The sequence below is a fragment of the Gobio gobio genome, assembly GCF_949357685.1.
Source record: "Gobio gobio genome assembly, chromosome: 25".
In the NCBI taxonomy this organism is placed as follows: domain Eukaryota; kingdom Metazoa; phylum Chordata; class Actinopteri; order Cypriniformes; family Gobionidae; genus Gobio; species Gobio gobio.
Window position 1 is genome coordinate 28,551,085 of NC_137121.1, and position 23,277 is coordinate 28,574,361.

Below are 23,277 nucleotides of genomic sequence, written 5' to 3' on the forward strand. Positions count from 1 at the left end.
GTCATGTCCAGCTCAAAGACGGTTTCACTGCTGGTCCTGTCCAGCTCAAAGACTCAGGGCTCCAGAGTGCGACTAAATGGTCGCATTTTGCGACTAAAATTTGAGAGTGTGCGACTGAATTTTACATCCAGTCGCACATGTGCGACCAGTAAATTTGCCTGCTGTCGGTACTGGAGAAATTAAGAAAATGCACTTACTAATTATAATTGATAGACGTTATGTCTGGCAAATTCTATCTTTGCCAGCCGTTTCTATATGAGATCATATTAAACCATTTGTCCGTGATGCATTTTTGCCATTCGCAATCCAGAAGAGAGAGAGAGAGAGAAAGAGAGAGAAAGCGAGAGAGAAAGCGAGTGAGCTCTCTCATGTGGAGCTACAGCGAACACAACACCACAGTCAGCTTAATGAGTGACGATGGCCAAGAGAACTACACAAAAGTTTAGTCTGCTTAAACTTTAGGGATGTGCTGTGATATTAATCTAATTTTATTTTCGATTTTGGCTTCTAAGAATTATAAAAAGACGGTATGAGGTAAAACTATTCCTATAGCAGTGTTCGTCGAGCTCATCCTTCCCTTCACAGCTCCGCTGTCATTTCTCCCTAAACCTAAACTTAACTCAGAATCAGTGATTGTTGTAAACTGCAGTCTCTACTGTTGCTAAACTGCGGGATGTGTTTGATAATAAAGAGCTATTAAATGCACAAAAATCCGCGCAAGAGACGCTGTTTCCAACTTCAAGGCGGCTTATATGTGTGTGCTGCGAAATGGACCGACTTGCACTTAATATTTTAGGCTTCGTGTGCGCGTCTAAACCATCAAATAAACAACAAATAGCCGGTGTCAAAATGACCGGATTGGAGAGTAGTTATTTTAACAGTTTATATCTTAAATGGGCGTAAATAGTTTGAAGAAATAGGAGAATATGATATTATTAGTTCTACATTGATCGGTCTTAAAGGGGCAGCGTCTAATAAACCTGCTGACGATTGAGCCATTCATTCGAATCGAACAAAAGGCAAATAGAAAATATTCACATCTCTTGAATTAATAACTTTATAAGCATTAATCTATCAATTTATACAGTGAAAACTATGCAGTGTTATTTTACATTTCATTACTTTATTAGATTTCTTTGTAGGTTTGTTCTTTACTGTAATATTAATGTTAGCAGACCTTCCGAATGCCTGCACACTGGTCCATTTACAAATAGATGTTTTATATTTTTGTTCAAACTTTGCGGTTTCTTTTGCTATAGATATTTTACTTTTCAGATTGTAAAGCCATGTTAATTATGTTGTTAATTGTGTTTTTTTTTTTTTATAAAAAAAAAAAAAGATATTTAAAGTATAATAAAAAGAACCGATAAGAATACTGTTAAAGTACCGGATCGATAAGCAGTATCGGTAAGAGTAGTAATACCATTTAAACCTTAATGATACCGATCCCTATTAGTAATACAGTGGACATTAGTAGATTTGGTTAGCATGTTGATTTACGGTGTGCGCCCCTAAAATTTCTGGTTGTGCCCCTAAAATTTTCAGTAGGGGGCCATTGTGCTCCAAGTGAAAAAAGTTAGTCTGGAGCCCTGCAAAGACTGTTTCAACGCTGGTCCTGTCCAGCTCAAATGTTTCACCGCTGGTCCTGTCCAGCTCAAAGACTGTTTCACTGCTGGTCCTGTCCAGCTCAAAGACTGTTTCAATGCTGGTCCTGTCGGGCTCAAAGACTGTTTCAATGCTGGTCCTGTCGGGCTCAAAGACTGTTTCACCGCTGGTCCTGTCCAGCTCAAATGTTTCACCGCTGGTCCTGTCCAGCTCAAATGTTTCACCGCTGGTCCTGTCCAGCTCAAATGTTTCACCGCTGGTCCTGTCCAGCTCAAAGACTGTTTCAACGCTGGTCCTGTCGGGCTCAAAGACTGTTTCACCGCTGGTCCTGTCCAGCTCAAATGTTTCACCGCTGGTCCTGTCCAGCTCAAATGTTTCACCGCTGGTCCTGTCCAGCTCAAATGTTTCACCGCTGGTCCTGTCCAGCTCAAAGACTGTTTCAACGCTGGTCCTGTCGGGCTCAAAGACTGTTTCACCGCTGGTCCTGTCCAGCTCAAATGTTTCACCGCTGGTCCTGTCCAGCTCAAATGTTTCACCACTGGTCCTGTCCAGCTCAAAGACTGTTTCAAAGCTGGTCCTGTCCAGCTCAAAGACTGTTTCACCGCTGGTCCTGTCCAGCTCAAATGTTTCACCGCTGGTCCTGTCCAGCTCAAATGTTTCACCGCTGGTCCTGTCCAGCTCAAATGTTTCACCGCTGGTCCTGTCCAGCTCAAATGTTTCACCACTGGTCCTGTCCAGCTCAAAGACTGTTTCAAAGCTGGTCCTGTCCAGCTCAAAGACTGTTTCACCGCTGGTCCTGTCCAGCTCAAATGTTTCACCGCTGGTCCTGTCCAGCTCAAATGTTTCACCGCTGGTCCTGTCCAGCTCAAATGTTTCACCGCTGGTCCTGTCCAGCTCAAATGTTTCACCACTGGTCCTGTCCAGCTCAAAGACTGTTTCAAAGCTGGTCCTGTCCAGCTCAAAGACTGTTTCACCGCTGGTCCTGTCCAGCTCAAATGTTTCACCACTGGTCCTGTCCAGCTCAAAGACTGTTTCAAAGCTGGTCCTGTCCAGCTCAAATGTTTCACCGCTGGTCCTGTCCAGCTCAAATGTTTCACCGCTGGTCCTGTCCAGCTCAAATGTTTCACCGCTGGTCCTGTCCAGCTCAAATGTTTCACCACTGGTCCTGTCCAGCTCAAAGACCGTTACACAACTGATCCTGCCCTGTGTAAAAACTGTATCACCACCGGTTCTACCGAACCTAAAAATCTCACTACCGGTGATGAAGATGAGTTTTAATATTTCAGTATTGTTGAAGACCCCTTTCCTGCCTCCATCTCCCACCTCCTCTGCCTAGATCAGTCAGTCCTTCGGCACCGCCTTCACTGGCGACCATCAGTCCCTTGGCTCCACTGTTGAAACTATACTTTAAGTCATCTCCACCTAAGATCTGCTCTGCCTAGGATCTGCTAGGCACCATCTCCACTTCGCTTTGGGCCGCCACCTTTGTGTCTCTACCTCGGCCCATCGACCGGTCGACTTGGCTCCTCGCTCCCTTGGCTCCACCAGTGATCGTCTTCCTCACAACTCCACCACGCTCCTTCATCCCTCCAGCTCCACCTTGGTCAGACATCACTCGGCCTGCGCAACAGATTTCTGGGCCTTTTGCTGTGCTTCATCCCTCCACCCCTTTGGCTCCATCACGTTTCTGTCACGTTTAGTTAGTTTTAGTTTAAATATCATGGACTCTTATGTTTCTCATTGTTGCCATCTGCCTAGGTGTCTGTTTGCACATTATTCATCAGTTGTCATGGTTACTCATTAGGTTACTAATTAGAGCACACCTGTTTTGCATTGAGTTCATTATTTTGTGTATTTAAAACCTTCAGTTCTGTGTTCATTGTCTAGTGTTGCATGTGTTTCAGTACACACTGTTGCTTTTTTCCTTTTCGTTATATTATTGAATTAAAAGCTAATGATACTATTTATTCTAAACCTTACTCTTCGTCATCCTTTGCAGACCAGCCTGTGATAGGTGTCTGTTTGCTAAAATAATTATATAATTTTTTTTTTGTGTTTTCTGGTCTATTTTTGATTTGGTTTATAGCATGTTGCTATGCATTTGAAAAGTCTGTGTGGTTTAGCAAACATCACTTGTAATGATGTGATCATAAACAAATGTTGATGTGTCATAAATTAGATATCAATATCTGAAATGCAGGCCCATAACAATGACATTATATCAACCAACATTAATAATTCATTTACATTCACTGCAAAATAATCAAATAAGATTCAAAGTGTATTTAAATTACATAGTGTTTGCATACCTGAGAGGAAGAGGAATAGACGTTGTTTGCCAGTGACATCCTTGAGCTGGCAATCATTTATGTATTCTAAACCCAACCTCTTTCTAGCCACTTTGAAGCTCTCGTCCAATCAACTGTGCCCTAAAGGTTTACGTGAAAGGCAGGGGAGCAGGAAGAGATGAGGGGAATGTAAACCCAACACCACCATCAGCACAAACAAACACGCTCGTACAAGCGTGTGCACACGTCAGAGAAGCTGTTAAGCTGGAAAAACAGCTTCGGAAAACACATTACTGCGGAGCTTTCTTGTGCAAACACCAGTCGAAACAGGAAATATAAGGGGAAATCATTGTGTTTTGACTGTTAACAAAGACGTTTCTGTGTTTTTGTTCTTTTTTTATCAATCTTTGGAGTTTCAGGAATAAAATATTCTTGGCAAGGTAAGGACACATTTCTTGTTTGGTCTGCTGACAGCCAGCGACGCAGGACATATGCTCTTATCTGTGTGTGTGTGAGTGTTGGACACAAAGAGATTATTTAATGTCATGCTTTTTGCTTATGGTCAGATTACTAATGCAAGACCTTTTTTACTAGTCAGATGCTTCATATTTTTCGTTAGAGATTTTTTTGCCTGAAGCATTAAATGGGACAAAGGAATTTTGAGAAAAACATTCATGCTCATGTAATAAACCTCTTGTGGCCATGGTGACGGCCTTGTCCTTCAAATTACTCATGAAGATGATCGTCATGTGATTTGTTGCTTTGGCAACTGATCTTGACATGCTTTAAACGTGAACATAAAAAATCTATTTCAAAAGGGAGAAGCAGAATAAACAATTAATATTAAAGAATAAATGAAATAGTGAATGAAAGAATAAATATCTGTATTACCTTTATTTAACCAGGAGAATAAACACTCCTCTTTTGCAGGAGTGTGCTGGCCAAGATAGACAGCTGAGTTTGCATATTATACATCAAAGTTACATATAAACATAAAACATACAACCATTTAAAAACAATTACACACCATTAATTGACTCTCGGAGTTATGTAGTAACATTTTAAAATAACTACAAGTCACCAATTCTTTTAGCTTCATCTCAGTCTGGAGAAAATTCCAATCTGAGGTGGCGGCATATTTGAAGGACGTTTTACCAAGCTCAGTTCTGACAAAGGGCACATAAAGATTATAATTAGCACGTGATGAATAATTGCCATGAAGTTTCCGTTGAATAAAACAACAAAGATAAGTTGTTAGATAACCCAATATGGCTTTATAGATCAGCAAATACCAGTGGATCTTTCTTCGGATATTCAACGATGGTCAAGCAACTCTTTTGTATAAATCACAGTGGTGTGTTGAAAATGTACAATCAGTGATAAATCTCAGAGCCAAGAAGATAAGAAGGAGCATGCTGGTAAACTACATCCCCATAATCAATAACTGGTAAAAAAGTAGCAGACACTAATTTCTTCCTCACATCGAATGAGAAGAATAACTTGTTTCTAAAATAAAATCCAAATTTTGTCTTGTTTTTGTCTCAGATAGGTCATATGTTAACTAAAACGTAATGTGTTATCGATAATAATACCACGGTATTGATACACCGTCACTGATGTTATCAAACTCCCTTGAGAAGTCCTTCGAGCAAGGGAATTTTCTGAGGAAGTTTTAGAGTTTGAGAATAACAAGCATTTCGTTTTTTATCGTTTAAGACCAGCTTTAAAGCACACACCCTATTTTGCATGATATCAAAAACAGATTGTAGTAAAGCCACAGATTGCTGCTTAGAGGGAGCTGAACAGTAAATAATAGTCATCCGCATAAAAATGAAACCTTTCATTATCAATATTAAGACAATTTATATATATACTAAATAATAGTGGCCCCAACACTGATCCTTGAGGAACTCCCGTAAAAACATCCAAAGTATCTGACTGAATACCTTCCACCTGTACACATTGGGTTCTTCCCTTTAAGTAAGCAGTGAACCACAAAATTGCATTTTTCATAATGCTTCTTGTCATCTAAGGACTCCACTATTTAATTTAAGACTTTTAAAACAGCCGTAGTGGTACTGTATCCAAATTGGTTAATAGACAAAATATGATGGCTATTTCGGTACCGTGTCAATTGTTCACTAACTACTTTTATCCAGCAGTTTTGAGAAAATACAAAGCTTAAATACATTAAAGAAGGATCGCCTCCTTTTGACAAATGCTGACTTCCATATCTGAGAAATTGTGTTAGTTAACAAAGAAAGATTAAATAAATACGCTTGCGAAGGAGAAATAAAATCAGCCGCTAATTTTAAAAACAACGGAGCAATATGGTCAGGACCCGGCGATTTATTCACAACTAGTTCTATTAAAGCAGAACAGACATCGGAGGAAATTATTTGTTCAAAAGCAAACTTTTAATTAATATCATATTAATTGCGCAAATTGCACCTGAAACAAATCTCACATGGTCATTTGTTTGTGTGTTTTAAAGGTTGAATGACTCCATGTTGGAAAACCATATGGAGAATGATGCCAACTCAGACAAATCTGAGAGGGAGATGCATGAAGACTCTGACAATGCGGCCAATGAGAATGGAGGCAGATTGACTGAGGAGAGCGATATGGACCAATCGGATGACGTGTGCCTCCAGGCAACAGCATTTGTTGAAGAAGCCCATGAAGAAATGGGAGAGGTGATAACTTAATATGGCTTTATCACAGTCTCTGTTTGGTCTGAATGAACTGATTTGTCTAACCAGCACAGAGTTATTTGTGTTTCGGTTATGCAGTAAATTAATTAGACATTGTTCAGTGAAGACAAGCTAAAACAAAGAGAAATTGTTTGTTAACCAATAAAATACCCTTATATAGATCACTATTTGAGGGAACATCCATTTGTAGTGGTGTCTGAAACCATAGTGGACGTTATCGAGTGTACTCATTCAATCCCACAATGCACCACAATAACGTACGCTCAACAGCTAGAGAATACCCATAATGCATAGAGTGTGAGTCAAATGAATTCCCACGTCTGATTAGAAGATGGCGCCTGCAGCTGAATCATCCATCCATTTATTTTCCAAACCGCTGGTCCAATGTGGCTACAGCGTAATATCATACAGGTATAAATTCCTTTTTAATTGATTATCAAATTGTTTAATTAAGCTTTATACATGCTAGGTTCCATGACTGAGTTCAAGATAAATATTTTCATTATTACTGGAGCTGCCAGTTTGCTAAGTTTTAAATGATTGTTAAACAGCAAGCATAAACTATGCAAAAACAGCGGTGACTCTGTGTCCGAATTCACTCACTCGTTTTAATTCACTCCTTCAAGTGAACTGTATTAGTGGACTAATGTAGGGAATAGTGAATGAGGGTATAGGGGACTATTTCAGACACAGCCGTGGATTCATTCAGTATACGAAACATCACTGTGTTGCTCTGATATGCACAGCAGCTTTTCTGTGGATGTGTTTGGAACTATTTTAATTTTTAAATAGAGCAAAAACTCTAAAATGTTAGTCCGCTAATATTAACCTCTTGTTTATTGAAGTGTTGTAATAAAATCAATATCACGTTTGCACCCATGCTTATAATTGGGAGACAGCACTGTGGTTGCCTTTTGCTTATAAATATTAAAATCAAGTCATACAGAGACAATTTTGCCCCATATTTGCCCTCATTTTTATAAAATTTGGTTGCATTTTTGCCCCAAGCCCCCGTTAATTTCCGACCCTGGTGTGTGTGCGGTGTGATGGTGGGGCTCTTTTTCGTGTGCAAGCGGAGGGCCCTTCTGTTGCAAAGCAAGTGAAACGGCTGAAACATAGCAAAGGCCGCTACTAATGACAATGGGTCTTTTTTTTACATTTGCATTAACATTTTACCTTTTTGCATTTAGCAGATGCTTTTATCCACAACGACTTATATTCTGTTGTCATCACAGGCTGGCGAGGCGTCCCAGGTCGAGACGGTCTCAGATGAGAATAAGGGTTTAATTTGGACTCTCCTGAAGCAGCTGAGGCCAGGGATGGACCTGTCTAAAGTGGTTTTGCCAACGTTTATCCTGGAACCGCGTTCTTTTCTGGACAAGCTGTCAGATTACTATTACCATGCTGACCTGCTGTCCCAGTAAGTACCTCATTAGCATCACTACAGCAGCCAGACCCACTAAAAACTAGCATTTTAAGGTATCACTGGGTTTGTTGGAGAAGAAATAATCATCCTATATATTTTTGTTTCAGGGCTGTGACGGAGGAGAGCCCATACTGCAGGATGAAGCAGGTCTTGCGCTGGTATCTGTCAGGATTCTACAAGAAACCAAAGGCAAGTTGGGTGAAGTGCTCATTTTTGGATTGAGATTTAAGAATCATAAAGCATAACACAGTAACCAGGCTTCCATAGTTTTGTAATTTTATGCATATTTTGGGATATCTCATAAAAATAACTGGATGAAAACGCCAAAATATACTCAATATATCATTCAAAAGTATAGGGTTTCCACCAAGTTCGGGGTGGTATGAAGGATCACAAAAAAGTCATAAGTGCCTTACCAAGGCTGCATTAATTTGATAAAAAAAAAGAAAAAAAACTAAAAACAGTAACATTTAAATATTATAAGAATTAAAATTGTATGTTTTACATATGTTTTATGTTTTCTATTTGAATGTATTTAAATATGTTATTTATTCCTGTGATGGATGAGCAGAATATTCAGCATCATTACTCCAGTCTTGAGTGTCACATGATCCTTCAGAAAACCTTCTAACATGCTGATTTGCTGAACAAGAATTATTATTATTATTATTATTATTATTATTATTATTATCAATCCTGAAACGTTGCTTAATATTTTTGTGGAAACCGTGATACTTAAAAAAAAAAAATTGAAATAGAAATCTTTTGTAACATTATAAATGTCCCTACTGTCATTATATATATGTATATATTATTTTAAAAATATATTTATATTTTTTTCTTACGGTTGTTCATTTGTCTTTCAGGGTCTGAAGAAACCATACAACCCTATTCTAGGAGAAATGTTTCGATGCTGTTGGCTAAATCCACAAACAGACAGCTGTACATTTTACATAGCAGAGCAGGTGAGACTTTATAATGAAGTGGTTTTAAAAAGTGTTTGGACACACTTAAAAATATTTGACATTGTATTAAAGGGTTAGTTCACCCAAAAATTAAATAATTGTCATCAATTACTCACCCTTATGTTGTTCCAAATCTGTAAGACTTTCGTACATCTTCGGAACACGAAGATCTTTTTAATGAAATAATCTCAAACCCTCAAACCATTTTTTATGAAAATGTAGGAGCGGTTTAGTCCAAATTTTCTGAAGAGACTCAATCTCTTTATATGATGAACAGATTGAATTTAAGCTTTTATTCACACATTACCATTGATCAGCAAACATAAACATAAGCTCAGCCATACTTGAGAACAAACGTGTAAGAACAAACCTCATTGGTTCTTGGAGAAGCTCAAACGTGCTGCGTAAACCAAGAATGAACCTCATTGGTTCTTGCAGAAGCTCAAACGTGCTGCGTAACTCGAGAATGAACCTCATTGGTTCTTGGAGAAGCTCAAATGTGCTGAGTAACACAAGAATGAACCTCATTGGTTCTTGGAGAAGCTCAAACGTGCTGCGTAACTCGAGAATGAACCTCATTGGTTCTTGGAGAAGCTCAAACGTGCTGAGTAACACAAGAATGAACCTCATTGGTTCTTGCTGAAGCTCAAACGTGCTGAGTAACACAAGAATGAACCTCATTGGTTCTTGCTGAAGCTCAAACATGCTGCGTAACACAAGAATGAACCTCATTGGTTCTTGGAGAAGCTCAAACGTGCTGCGTAACACAAGAATGAACCTCATTGGTTCTTGCTGAAGCTCAAACATGCTGCGTAACACAAGAATGAACCTCATTGGTTCTTGCTGAAGCTCAAACATGCTGCGTAACACAAGAATGAACCTCATTGGTTCTTGCTGAAGCTCAAACATGCTGCGTAACACAAGAATGAACCTCATTGGTTCTTGCTGAAGCTCAAACATGCTGCGTAACACAAGAATGAACCTCATTGGTTCTTGGAGAAGCTCAAACGTGCTGCGTAACTCGAGAATGAACCTCATTGGTTCTTGGAGAAGCTCAAACGTGCTGCGTAACTCGAGAATGAACCTCATTGGTTCTTGCTGAAGCTCAAACATGCTGTGTAACACAAGAATGAACCTCATTGGTTCTTGGAGAAGCTCAAACGTGCTGCGTAACTCGAGAATGAACCTCATTGGTTCTTGCTGAAGCTCAAACGTGCTGAGTAACACAAGAATGAACCTCATTGGTTCTTGGAGAAGCTCAAACGTGCTGCGTAACTCGAGAATGAACCTCATTGGTTCTTGCTGAAGCTCAAACATGCTGCGTAACACAAGAATGAACCTCATTGGTTCTTGGAGAAGCTCAAACGTGCTGCGTAACTCGAGAATGAACCTCATTGGTTCTTGCTGAAGCTCAAACGTGCTGAGTAACACAAGAATGAACCTCATTGGTTCTTGGAGAAGCTCAAACGTGCTGCGTAACACGAGAATGAATCTCATTGGTTCTTGCTGAAGCTCAAACGTGCTGCGTAACTCGAGAATGAACCTCATTGGTTCTTGCTGAAGCCCAAACATGCTGCGTAACACAAGAATGAACCTCATTGGTTCTTGCTGAAGCTCAAACGTGCTACATAACTCGAGAATGAACCTCATTGGTTCTTGCTGAAGCTCAAACATGCTGCGTAACACAAGAATGAACCTCATTGGTTCTTGCTGAAGCTCAAACGTGCTACATAACTCGAGAATGAACCTCATTGGTTCTTGCTGAAGCTCAAACATGCTGCGTAACACAAGAATGAACCTCATTGGTTCTTGCTGAAGCTCAAACGTGCTACATAACTCGAGAATGAACCTCATTGGTTCTTGCTGAAGCTCAAACGTGATGCGTAACTCGAGAATGAACCTCATTGGTTCTTGCTGAAGCTCAATTGTGATGCGTAACTCGAGAATGAACCTCATTGGTTCTTGCTGAAGCTCAAATGTGATGCGTAACTCGAGAATGAACCTCATTGGTTCTTGCTTAAGCTCAAACATGCTGTGTAACACGAGAATGAACCTCATTGGTTCTTGCTTAAGCTCAAACATGCTGAGTAACACGAGAATGAACCTCATTGGTTCTTGCTGAAGCTCAATTGTGATGCGTAACTCGAGAATGAACCTCATTGGTTCTTGCTTAAGCTCAAACATGCTGAGTAACACGAGAATGAACCTCATTGGTTCTTGCTGAAGCTCAAATGTGATGCGTAACTCGAGAATGAACCTCATTGGTTCTTGCTGAAGCTCAAATGTGATGCGTAACACGAGAATGAACCTCATTGGTTCTTGCTTAAGCTCAAACGTGCTACGTAACACGAGAATTAACCTCATTGGTTCTTGCTGAAGCTCAAATGTGATGCGTAACTCGAAAATGAACCTCATTGGTTCTTGCTGAAGCTCAAATGTGATGCGTAACTCGAAAATGAACCTCATTGGTTCTTGCTTAAGCTCAAACATGCTGAGTAACACGAGAATGAACCTCATTGGTTCTCACATGTCAAACGAACATGCTTGAGCTTTCGTTTACCACAACTGATACACGAGTGGATGAATGTTAATGTGAATAAAAGTCTAAATTCAATCTGTTCATCATATAAAGCGATTGTGCCCCCTCAGAAAATTTGGAGTAAACCACTAGATTCATATGGATTATGTTTCATATGGATTATGGATGGGGTTTTATGATCTCTATATGAACTTTCTGAAGAGTCAGTGTGGATATAAATCTTTAATTTGATTAGAACCATATTAATTTGTGTTTCAAAGATGAACAAAAGCCTTAAAGGTTTGGAACAGCATGAGGTGTAAATAATCACAGAATTGAATCAAAATCAAAACAAGGATCTGGTTTCTGTTAGTGAATCTTAATGCAATGAGCGGTGTTACTCTGCTAGGACGTTTGTCTTGCTGTGCATATATTGTAAACATCACTACAATCTCTGTTTGCTATGGAAACCGATAAGCTCATCTGATAAGCAGTTCACTTTTGTACTTTCAGGTTTCTCATCACCCTCCTGTTTCAGCCTTCTACATCAGCAATAAGAAAGATGGATTCTGCATTAGTGGAAGCATTCTGGCCAAATCCAAATTTTATGGTATGCAACTTTCATGCTGAAGTTCAAATACAGAGATTTTAATACACAACCTTTGAGCTTTTCTTGTGCGATGCTGGTTATAACCCCAGTGTGATTTCTTAAAGGGAACTCACTGTCTGCAATACTGGATGGAAAGGCCAGGCTTTTGTTTTTGCCCCGAGATGAAGAGTACATCATCACAATGCCGTACGCTCACTGTAAAGGTGATGGACTTCAATCAGAGTCTAAATTTCATAATTAAACCATACTGCATTTTGAATTATGGCTTAAAGGAATAGTACACCCATGAATAATTCAATTAAAAAACAAATATTTGTTATCATCACTAAAAAACTTATTTTATCATTATTTACTCACCATCATTTTATTTCAAAACCCTATTTTAATATTATTTCTGATGATATTAAGGTGAGTAAATAATGAGAAAACTGATAATGTTTTCGTGAAACATTAATAAACAGAAATTGTGACTTTCTTACAGGTATTCTGTATGGTACAATGACTTTGGAGCTTGGTGGGAAAATCACAATTGAGTGTGAAAAAACACAATGTTATACAGAACTTGAATTCAAATTGAAGGTATTCTTCTGAAGTTCCAAACCTAACCAATGACACTTCATTTATGTATTTTTTTTATTATAACTATTGTCTTTTTCTCTGTCCCAGCCATTTCTTGGCAGCTCTTGCAACGTTAATCAGATTTCTGGAAAGATACGTATGGGGGAAGACGTTCTGGCTACAGTAGACGGCCACTGGGTAAGAGTATTTTCAGATACATAAAAGAACAGTCCACACCGCCGACATTTTCTAAAAAATTCCAAAATGCATTTTATAATTAAATAAATAATTACATTTTATTCTAAAGGAAACCGAAAATATTTAATATATACTTAAATATTTTAAATTTATAATATATTTTTTTTTAATGATACATTTTAAAGGGGTCATGGCATGGATTTTTAACAATTATTTTCAACTCTTAAACTCTGCAGACTCAGTACCGGGTCCGGAATGACATCAAGTATATACTTTAAATTGTAAATGTCTGTGGAGGAGCTCTGACCTCATATGTGGTACCATTTGACACATGCATCACTTCGGCATTTGTTTTACACAAAGTAACTTATTTACACTAAATTACTCTGGGACCATTTCCGCCTGGATTTGGCCTACCCAAATTGAAAAGCATCCCATACCCACATACAGTGGTCTAAATGCCGAAATTTCATGTCATTTTACAGGAAAATTGATAAAAGTGATAAACATGTAAGTATATGTTGTCTTAGCTGACATAAAACCCCCCCAAAAAAGATGCGCTTTTTGATTTTTTTGATTATAAATTCATTTTTTAAAGTGTATATCTGAGGCCCTGTGTGCTCTAGCACCCTGCAGACAGTTTTGGTTGTTTCCAGCATATGTCAGCAAATACTGGAAAAAAAGTATATGTGTATGGTTGGGGGTAGGCGGAAATTACATAAAAATGCAATATTCCTCCCTTCAGATCCATTTCCATTTTAATAAATCTTGAATACAACATGATACAGACAAAATAATTTTTTCCAGTATTTTCTAGACTGGAGACAGTCCAAACTGTCTGCAGGGTGCTAGAGCACACAGGGTCACACACTTTCAAAACTGAATTTATAACCATGTATTTAGACCACTGTATGTGATTATGGGAAGCTTTTCAATTTGGGTAGGCCAAATCCACGCGGAAATCCCAAAAATGGTCCCAGAGCATCAAATCCTAGGTGTATATGACTTTCTTCTTTCAGACGAATATAATCCGAGTTATATTAATAAATGTCCTGACAAATGGCAGTGAATGGCAGCACAAAATTTGAAGCCGAAAAAGTGCATCCATCCAATATAAAAGTACTCCACACGGTTCCGGGGGGTTCATAAAGGCCTTCTGAAGTGAATCAATGGGTTTTTGTTAGAAAAATATCCACATTTAACCCGGCGGACCGCCTTTCCATTAGTTGAATACGGAAGGCGGTCCGCGGAGAGCTGGATATTTTACTTCATAACGTGTTAAATGTGGATATTTTTTCATCGCTTCGCTTCATAAGGCCTTTATTAACCCCCTGGAGCCGTGTGGAGTACTTTTATAATGGATGGATGCACTTTTTTAGGCTTCAAATTTTGGGCTGCCATTATAAAGCTTGGATTAGGACATTTTTTATATAACTCTGATTGTATTCGTCTGAAAGAAGAATGTCATATACACCTAGGATGGCTTGAGGGTGAGTAAATCACTGGGTATTTTTCATTTTTGGGTGAAATATCCCTTTAAGACAAAGCAATATGAAATCGTTTGCTTATAGTTTGTGCTGCAGCTGCTGTCAGATCCTACACAGTCGGCTGCTTCATCAGTCAACAAAAGTTTCTTTGCCAACTCTCCATTAAACTGTACCTTGCTGACAAACCATAATCCTCCGACGCGATCCAGGACAGTATTAAAATAAACAATCCACTTGTTTCCGACACTGGGATCCGTCTGAAGTCTGTATGAGCTGTTTAAACTGGATGTGTCAAAGCGAACGTTCTTTCACTCTTCCCTTTGACCTGTTGTCGGTAGACTCGCGTGTGTAAAGCATGTCAGAAACTGAACACACATCTGTATACTGTATCCAGAGCAGACAGTGTCGGTGATTATAATGGTTTCTTTTTGCTTTTGACACAACGCTCACATCCAGTGTAAGCAAATGCCAGCGGTTAAGCTACTGAATGCCGGTGGGAGGGGCCTATGATGCGATGATGTAACAATTTGTCAATGTCTTGCTCAGGAGGCCGTCATATGAAGGGCCGCCACTAGCAATTTTGGGCCCTATTTAAGAATACGAGGTTGGACCCCCTACCGTACCCATTCCAAAACAAACATACAAGCCAACCTAGCTATCCAAAATCTTTGTCTGCAATTTAATAATACTGACCTATATAATGACAGATAATTTGCTGGAAATGCAGCAATAAGCCGTACTTTTGTTTTATTTGTAACTCTTTGGTAGATTATACATTTATAATTTCTATTACATTACTACTAGTACTTTTACTACTAAGAAAACTGATCTCTGGGAGCCCCAAAAGTGCGTGGGCCCGTCCTATTGTCCCCCCTTAGCGGCGGCCCCTGGTCATATGCAAATGTATTATCCCGTGTGATGTCACAGATCCTGCGATATCAAAACAAGATGTTTTTGGAGATGTTTTTTGAGCTTGATTTAAATAAATGCTTTGTTTATAATAATGAGGACCTTTTAAGCCAGTGGTTCCCAACATTTTGTCCATGAAGCCCCCCCTCCTTGCATATAAGAGAACCTGAGCCCCATTTTCACTCTCTGCCAGAAGGTGGCGCTTATGGAACAGCAGCAATATAGTTGGGAACCCCAGGTTGGGAACCACCCCGGGGTCCGTTTTCGTAAGTCACTAACTCAGGGATTTGATTGTTGATGATATGGCATGATCTTGGATTGTTTGGATTGTAAAATCTGTCCCAACCACTGCTACTTTATTAGAAGTGTTCCTTACTCAACCAGGGGCAATAATAATTTTAAATATTTGAAAATAATATTATAATGTTGTGTAGTCTATAATACTATAGACACAGCCAATCTTGATTGAGAGATTTATTTATGATGGAATAATTAAATTATAATTTTATTGTTAAAGGGGTGGTAAAACACATTGTTTTGAAGGCTTGATTGTGTTTGTGGGGTGCACTGTAACATGTGTTCATGCTTCATTTAAAAAAAAATTGCCTTATTTTTCATATATTTGACCTTTATTCTACACTGCTCTGTCCCTCCTTGTAAAAACTCTGGCCCAGTGTGTTGTGATTCGCTAACCGCCTAGTGCACGTTTTTCGGAAACGTCACGCCCCTTACCTTTACGGGTAGACTGTGCTTTGGTAGTATTAGAAACAATGGCGTCAATAAAACCATACCAATTTGAGCCCGAATCAGACCCAGAACATTTTAGTGAAGATGATCGAGCAGAACCTGTTCAAGAACGGCTGTTAAACGACGTTTCAGAATGGTTAGTTTTTAGTTGTTGTTGTATAGCCTACTACAGTCCTCAAAGGGATTTTTTTGAGTAAAGACTGCGGATCTACAGTGATCGCTACTGAATGTCACCGCTACTTTTGTATTTTTAGAACAATTATAGCCAAATATCTGTCGCAAGAACTATTAACCCAAAACGAACACTAAACACTGGCTTTACTAGTAGCCAAATCACACACAGAACCATGTTTAGCATGCCTGTAGATAAACAAGCATGTAGATAAACAATACATAAAAGCTCTAATCAAAGAATAATTTACACTAATTCCAAGTTCGCTGTTGAGATTTTAAAAAAGTTTGTAACGTTAGGTGTTTGTCGGATAACGTTAAGTATGAATTAGAATTTAACAAACTGGTTTCCAGAGCCAAACAGCGTTGTCATTTGTTTACTTCCTTGCTACAACGTACAATTAACAATACGAACTATTACAGGAAAACACATCGATCAAAAATAAATTACACTTACAGGTTGTGGCCCGTAAACAGCTTCTGTTTTTAAAGTTGGAACTGCTCCATCTTTCAGGACAAGCCATTGTGCGAATCCTGCATTGAACTCGTGAAGGTTGTGGAAGCTTTCCTACGTAAAATGTGCAGCACAGAGAGCGAGATAACCATTGATCCCTAACTCCCCCGTCCCTAGGAAGGCTGAACAAAGTGGACGTGCAATCCGGATGAAAATAACAGCGTTCCCTTTCAGTCGGTCACGTTCGACGTACGTCGGAACTGACCGACGAATTGGGATCTGTTTCAGAGACCAATCTACTTCGAGTGTATTAAAAACGAGCCAATGGACATTGGCATGCGGTGCACGCATTCCACGCGCCGCCCCGCATTGCGGGTATAAATACGGAAGTGGAAGTACCGCATATTGCTTTCAACTTCGGAGCCGAGCTTTCATGCTTCCTGCGAAGAGTGTGTTCTACGAACGAGTTTCAAGACATTACGAGAGAAGATCAGCTTACCTGTTCCTGTGTCGGTGTGACGGTGCTGTACAGCGGTGGTCGCGACCAGAAGTGAAACTGTTGGTTCGCTGGGCGTTTCCCTCTGAGTGCTTACAGCGGGCTTGCACCTTTAAACCGCTGTAAGCCGCGGCTATTCCCCTGTGTGCCTCGGCACGTTCGGAGCGGTTTTCTCTTCTCTCTGTCACTAAAAGAGCAACGCGGTTTGACCCTGCGTCTTTTTCAAGATTTCATTCAAACCGTGTGTTTCTGGATGCGGTTGTTTCCTGTCCTCATTTGACGGCCACGATCTCTCTCACATATAAACATGTGTGATTGCGTTCGTGGGTGATCCATGCTCTCTCAGGAGAGCATGGTCACGTCGGCGCGTTGTTCGTCTCACCTTTCTCGTAAGGGTTGAGCGTTCAGCGCGCCGTGTGCCGTCTCGCGCCGGCTGATAGCGGGGGTTGTCACGGCAACCCAGCGCGTCACTCGGCGCTCTGATGCGCGGTCGAGACTATGAAACCTCAAACGGGGTTGAGTCCCTTCACTTATTCCCCGATCTAGTTTCTTTTCTGGGGCTCCAGAAAAGGATTACTTTGGCTAATAAGCGCTGGTGACCTGAGGATTACAGTGGGGCTTCCCCGCCGAGTACATCTCTTCGGGCCCCCACTCCTCTATCGCATCACGAGCGTGCTGAGACTTTGTTTGTGGGTGGTTCATGTTCTCTCACGAGAACATGACCACGTCGGCGCGTTGTTCACCTTGCTCTTTCATATGGGCTGGATTGTTCAGCGCGCCGTGTGCCGTCAAGTCTGACGGCCACGCTCATTGTCTCGCATGCCTGCTGGTAGCTTACAGATGGGATTGCTGGTCCTTTAAAAAAAAAAAAAAAAGACAAAAAAAAAAAAAAAAAAAAAGGGGATCTAGCGTTTCATTTGGCGCTCTGGCGGAGGACAGATGTCAATTGCTGCATCGGAGAGAGGGCTGTTATGCGCTGGAAATGATAATGCTGAGTTTCCCACTATAATGGTGTGTGCTCATGCTGAATCAGATTCAGAGTTGACAGCAATGCTTTCCGGGGTGGCTGCCCGGATGTGCATTGGAAAAATTTAACAGCATGGAACTATTTGGTGTCAAAATATGGAACACCAAAAGGGCCATAACCTGTATAAGTTTTTCCCTCTCTCACTGCCCTCTGTCCTGCATGCATGAGGGTAGTCCCGACCCAGGGGTTATGCAGGAACTGCGTGCGGTGATGGACCTCGCTCTCCGGAGTGACGAAAGTCACTGCACGCTCCCTGGGTCAGGCGATGTCCACACCAGTGGTCCAGGAAGCTGGGGCTAAACCTGGCAGATATGCGTGAGCCCGACGAAGTTCGGTTCCTCATTGCCCCTGTCTGTCAGGCTGGCCTCTTCGGCGACGCCAACGAGAACTTCGCCCAGCAGTTCTTGGTGGCCCAGAAGCAGACAGAGGTGGCTAAAAAAAAAAAATAATAATAATAATAATAATAATAAAAAAAAAAAAAATCTGCCCCGACGACCAGCTGCTGCCTACACCCAGTCGTCGGCCGCAGCACCTCCATCTGCTTGTCGCCGAGGGCGCCACCCTGCGTCCGCCTCCACCCAGGCAGCAGGTGGCCGGGCGCAAGGGAGGTGCCCAACCCGTCCAGGGTCCCGCGAGCCTGCTAGCAAGCACAAGGGCAAGCGACCCTGAAACGGGCAGCCCAGCGAGAGAGGAATTGCTCGGGGAGACGGTGTCCGCACCCCTCCCTCCCCCGGAGGAGGACCGGGGGGGAGAATATTTTTTTTTTGGTTTCGGTCCTGCCGCTGGCTCCCCGGAGTCCAGCGGTACCCACATTCTCAGAGCAGTTCTTCCCTCCCTGAGCCCAGAGAGGGACAGGTTGGCAGTGTGCGACGCCCCCGGGCCTTGCCACTCCTTTCCTCCCCTCTCACCCCTCGCCAGGGGGCAGCAGATTGGGCACCGAGGACGCCCCCGGGCCTTCTCACCCACTCTCTGCCCCACCTGGAGTATTCAGGCAACACTCCGGGCCGCCTCCGGGCCTCCCGAGTCGGGTCTGAATACTCCACCTCGCTGCCTCACCCCGGGTACGTCTGTGGTGCCGTTGATCCCGCTAGTTCGGTCTCTGGGGGCCTGGCTAGGTCTCCCCAGGCCGTCTCGCTGGCTCATCCGTACCATCAGACTCGGCTATGCGATTCAATTCGCACGCCGGCCTCCCAAGTACAGGGGCATCCTCTTCACCTCCGTGCGGAGCAGCGATGCCCATGTCTTGCGGTCCGAGATCGATGTCCTGCTGGCGAAGGGCGCGGTCGAGCCGGTTCCTCCTGCCGATATGAGGTCGGGGTTCTACAGCCCCTACTTCATTGTACCCAAGAAAGGGGGTGGGTTAAGGCCAATCTTGGACCTGCGCATTTTGAATCGGGCCCTGCACAAGCTCCCGTTCAAGATGTTAATGCAGAAACGCAATTTTCAGTGCATCCGTCCCCAAGATTGGTTCGCAGCGATCGACCTGAAGCCCTTCGGGCTGTCCCTGTCGCCTCGCGTCTCCACGAAAGGCGTAGAGGCAGCCATTGTTCCGCTCAGAGAACGCGGAGTTCGCTTACTCAACTATCTTGACGACTGGCTTATTCTCGCCCAGTCTCGGGAGCAGTTGTGCGAACACAGGGACATGGTGCTCAGTCACCTCAGCCTGTTGGGACTTCGGGTCAACCGAGAGAAGAGCAAACTCTGTCCCACGCAGAGGATCTCTTGTCTCGGTATGGAGCTGGATTCGGTCAGCCGGACGGCGCGCCTCACTCCGGAGCGCGTCCGGTCAGTGTTGAACTGCTTGAATACGTTCAAAGGCAGGACAGCGGTCCCACTGAAATTATTTCAGAGGCTCCTGGGGCATATGGCATCTGCAGCCGCGGTAACGCCGCTCGGATTGCTTCATATGAGACCGCTTCAACGCTGGTTGCACGACCGAGTCCCGAGATGGGCGTGGCAGAGCGGTCAGTACCGGGTCCTAGTTACTCCTTACTGTCGCCAAACCTTCAGTCCGTGGTCAGACCCCTCGTTTCTCCGGGCCGGAGTGTCCCTAGAACAGGTGTCGAGGCATGCTGTGGCCTTCACGGATGCCTCATCCACGGGCTGGGGGGCCACGTACAACGGGCACGCAGTTTCGGGTCTGTGGACGGGGCCCCAACTGCGTTGGCATATCAATTGCCTAGAGTTACTGGCGGTACGTCTTGCCCTGGCCCGGTTCAAGAAACCGCTTCGGGGCAAGCACGTACTGGTCCGTTCGGACAGCACTGCGGCCGTTGCGTACATCAACCGTCAGGGTGGTCTACGCTCCCGTTGCATGCTCCGGCTCGCCCGCCATCTCCTCCTGTGGAGTCAGAAGTTTGTGAGGTCACTTCGTGCCATTCACATCCCAGGTGCGCTGAACCAGACAGCCGACGAGCTCTCTCGCCAGTCGACACCTCCGGGCGAATGGCGACTCCACCCCCGGAGCGTCCAGCTGATATGGGACCACTTCGGAGTTGCACAGGTAGACCTGTTCGCTTCTCCGGACTCGACCCATTGCCAGTGGTACTACTCCCTGACCGGAGGTACCTTAGGCATAGATGCACTGGCGCACAGCTGGCCCCGGGACCTACGCAAGTATGCGTTCCCCCCAGTGAGCCTTCTCGCACAGACACTGTGCAAGGTCAGGGAGGACGAGGAGCAGGTCTTGTTAGTTGCGCCCTACTGGCCCAACCGGACCTGTTTCCCAGAACTCACACTCCTCACGACAGCCCCTCCCTGGCCGATCCCCCTGAGGAAGGACCTGCTTTCTCAGGGGCGGGGCACTCTATGGCACCCGCGTCCAGACCTCTGGAATCTCCATGTCTGGTCCCTGGACGGGACGCGGAGGTTCTAGGTGGCCTACCACAAGCAGTGGTAGACACCATCGCTTCAGCTAGAGCCCCCTCTACGAGGCGCCTCTACTCTCTGAAGTGGAACCTGTTCGTCGAGTGGTGCTCTTCCCGCCGGGAAGACCCCCGAAAGTGTTCGATTAACGTTGTGCTTTCCTTCCTGCAGGATGGGTTGGATCGAAGGCTGTCTCCCTCCACCCTCAAAGTGTACGTCGCAGCAATAGCGGCGTATCATGATGCAGTAGACGGTAAATCCTTAGGTAAGCACGACTTAATCGTCAGGTTCCTCAGAGGTGCGAGGAGACTAAATCCTCCTCGTTCTACCTCGATACCCTCTTGGGACTTAGCCCTGGTGCTCAGAGCACTTCAGGGTCCCCCATTTGAGCCTTTGCAGTCTGTTGAGATAAAAATCCTGTCCATGAAGACAGTTCTCCTGATTGCATTGGCTTCAAGAGGGTAGGGGACCTGCATGCACTCTCGGTCGACGAATCGTGCCTAGAATTCGGGCCGGCCAACTCTCACGTTGTCCTGAGACCCCGGCCTGGATATGTGCCCAAGGTTCCTACCACTCCCTTCCGGGACCAGGTAGTGAACCTGCAAGCGCTGCCTTCGGAGGAGGCAGACCCAGCCCTAGCTTTATGTCCCGTCCGCGCTCTTCGCGCTTACGTTGACCGGACTCAAAGCTTCAGATCCTCACAGCAGCTCTTCGTCTGTTACGGAGGTCAGCAGAAGGGAAAGGCTGTCTCCAAGCAGAGGTTGGCCCACTGGATAGTGGATGCCATTGTCTTGGCTTACCAGTCCCAAGACGTACCTTGCCCGTTCGGGGTGCGAGCACACTCAACAAGGAGTGTTGCTTCATCCTGGCCGCTGGCTCAAGGTGCCTCGCTGACAGACATTTGTAGAGCTGCGGGCTGGGCGACACCTAACACGTTCGCTAGATTCTATAGCCTCCGTGTAGAGCCGGTATCTTCCCGCATCCTCGCCCCCAGTGGCCAGTAGCGCTAAGTGCCCGTTCTAAGTGTCGGCTTGCAACGCCACTCCCGCCCTCTGGGCCGGATACGTGCGTCTATCTTCTCCAGTTGTGTTCCCCGGAAACGGCTAACCCTGTCGAGCTCCTCCGTCACCCCTGCAGTGCCAGACGTCGCGGCCGTCTGGCGCCAGGCCTGCACCCGTATGCTTGTGGAACGTGTGTGTAGGCTGGGTTCCATATGTTGCGGTCCCCTCACGGCTACCCCATATGTGTATTCTCCACGGTATCTGCTACCCTGCTCGGTTAGCCCCGTGTCTTCCCTCGACAGAGCCCGCTCTGTCATCTCTGGGATGTGTTCTTCCCCCCCTGGGATCAGGTTGGGTCCACCCCAGAGATTTTCCATAGTTGCACTACCCTAGGTTAGGTTAGTCCTGATGCGTATTTCCACCTCTCCTTCCATTGAAGGATGTGGCTCCGCAGCGTGCCATCTCCCGAGACGGGCACGCTTTCCCAGCGTTATCCTATAGTCACGCTGAGTGGGTCTTGCAGGAACAGCAGTGACTGTCCTTCCCTGCCGGGAGCCCTGACTCCCACTCCAACTTAGGAGTGGTCCAGCGAGCTCAGGCAGGGCGCTGGAAGGGCCAGCATCCCTGGCGTTTTGGTAGGGATCCCAATTCGTCGGTCAGTTCCGACGTACGTCGAACGTGACCGACTGAAAGGGAACGTCTCGGTTACGTATGTAACCCTCGTTCCCTGAAGGAGGGAACGGAGACGTACGTCCCGTCGCCAGGTGCTGTGCTTCAGCTGAAGGCCCGAGCCACTCTTCTCGGCTCCTCAGTTGAAAACAATATGCGGTACTTCCACTTCCGTATTTATACCCGCAATGCGGGGCGGCGCGTGGAATGCGTGCACCGCATGCCAATGTCCATTGGCTCGTTTTTAATACACTCGAAGTAGATTGGTCTCTGAAACAGATCCCAATTCGTCGGTCAGTTCCGACGTACGTCTCCGTTCCCTCCTTCAGGGAACGAGGGTTACATACGTAACCGAGACGTTTTCGACGGCATTGCGGCAACAACACTCCAGCCTACTAACCAGATTTGCTGTTCACAGAAGATACCACAACAACTCTTCTCCGCAGCAATAAAAAATGGCCTCACCCCCCTTATTCTCGGAGGAGGGGTTTATGTAAATATTGGGACTGGTAATGTCAGCAGAATGTCTGTAGTCCCTACCGGCCGTTTGCTGTAGTTCTTAGAAATTG

General features: G+C 43.9%; 1 protein-coding gene across 4 annotated transcripts in view; it reads left to right on the forward strand.

The window, feature by feature from the left end:
• osbpl5 (oxysterol binding protein-like 5) overlaps positions 1-23,277 on the forward strand; it is an 89,483-nt gene that overhangs the window by 58,067 nt on the left and 8,139 nt on the right. For all 4 annotated transcript variants that reach the window (XM_079809870.1, XM_079809869.1, XM_079809868.1 and 1 more), the window contains exons 9-16: positions 6,388-6,589; positions 7,843-8,027; positions 8,141-8,222; positions 8,900-8,998; positions 12,030-12,126; positions 12,231-12,329; positions 12,608-12,705; positions 12,793-12,882. In XM_079809870.1, the coding sequence (XP_079665996.1) occupies positions 6,388-6,589; positions 7,843-8,027; positions 8,141-8,222; positions 8,900-8,998; positions 12,030-12,126; positions 12,231-12,329; positions 12,608-12,705; positions 12,793-12,882 (952 nt within the window). The remainder of the gene's footprint in view (positions 1-6,387; positions 6,590-7,842; positions 8,028-8,140; positions 8,223-8,899; positions 8,999-12,029; positions 12,127-12,230; positions 12,330-12,607; positions 12,706-12,792; positions 12,883-23,277) is intronic.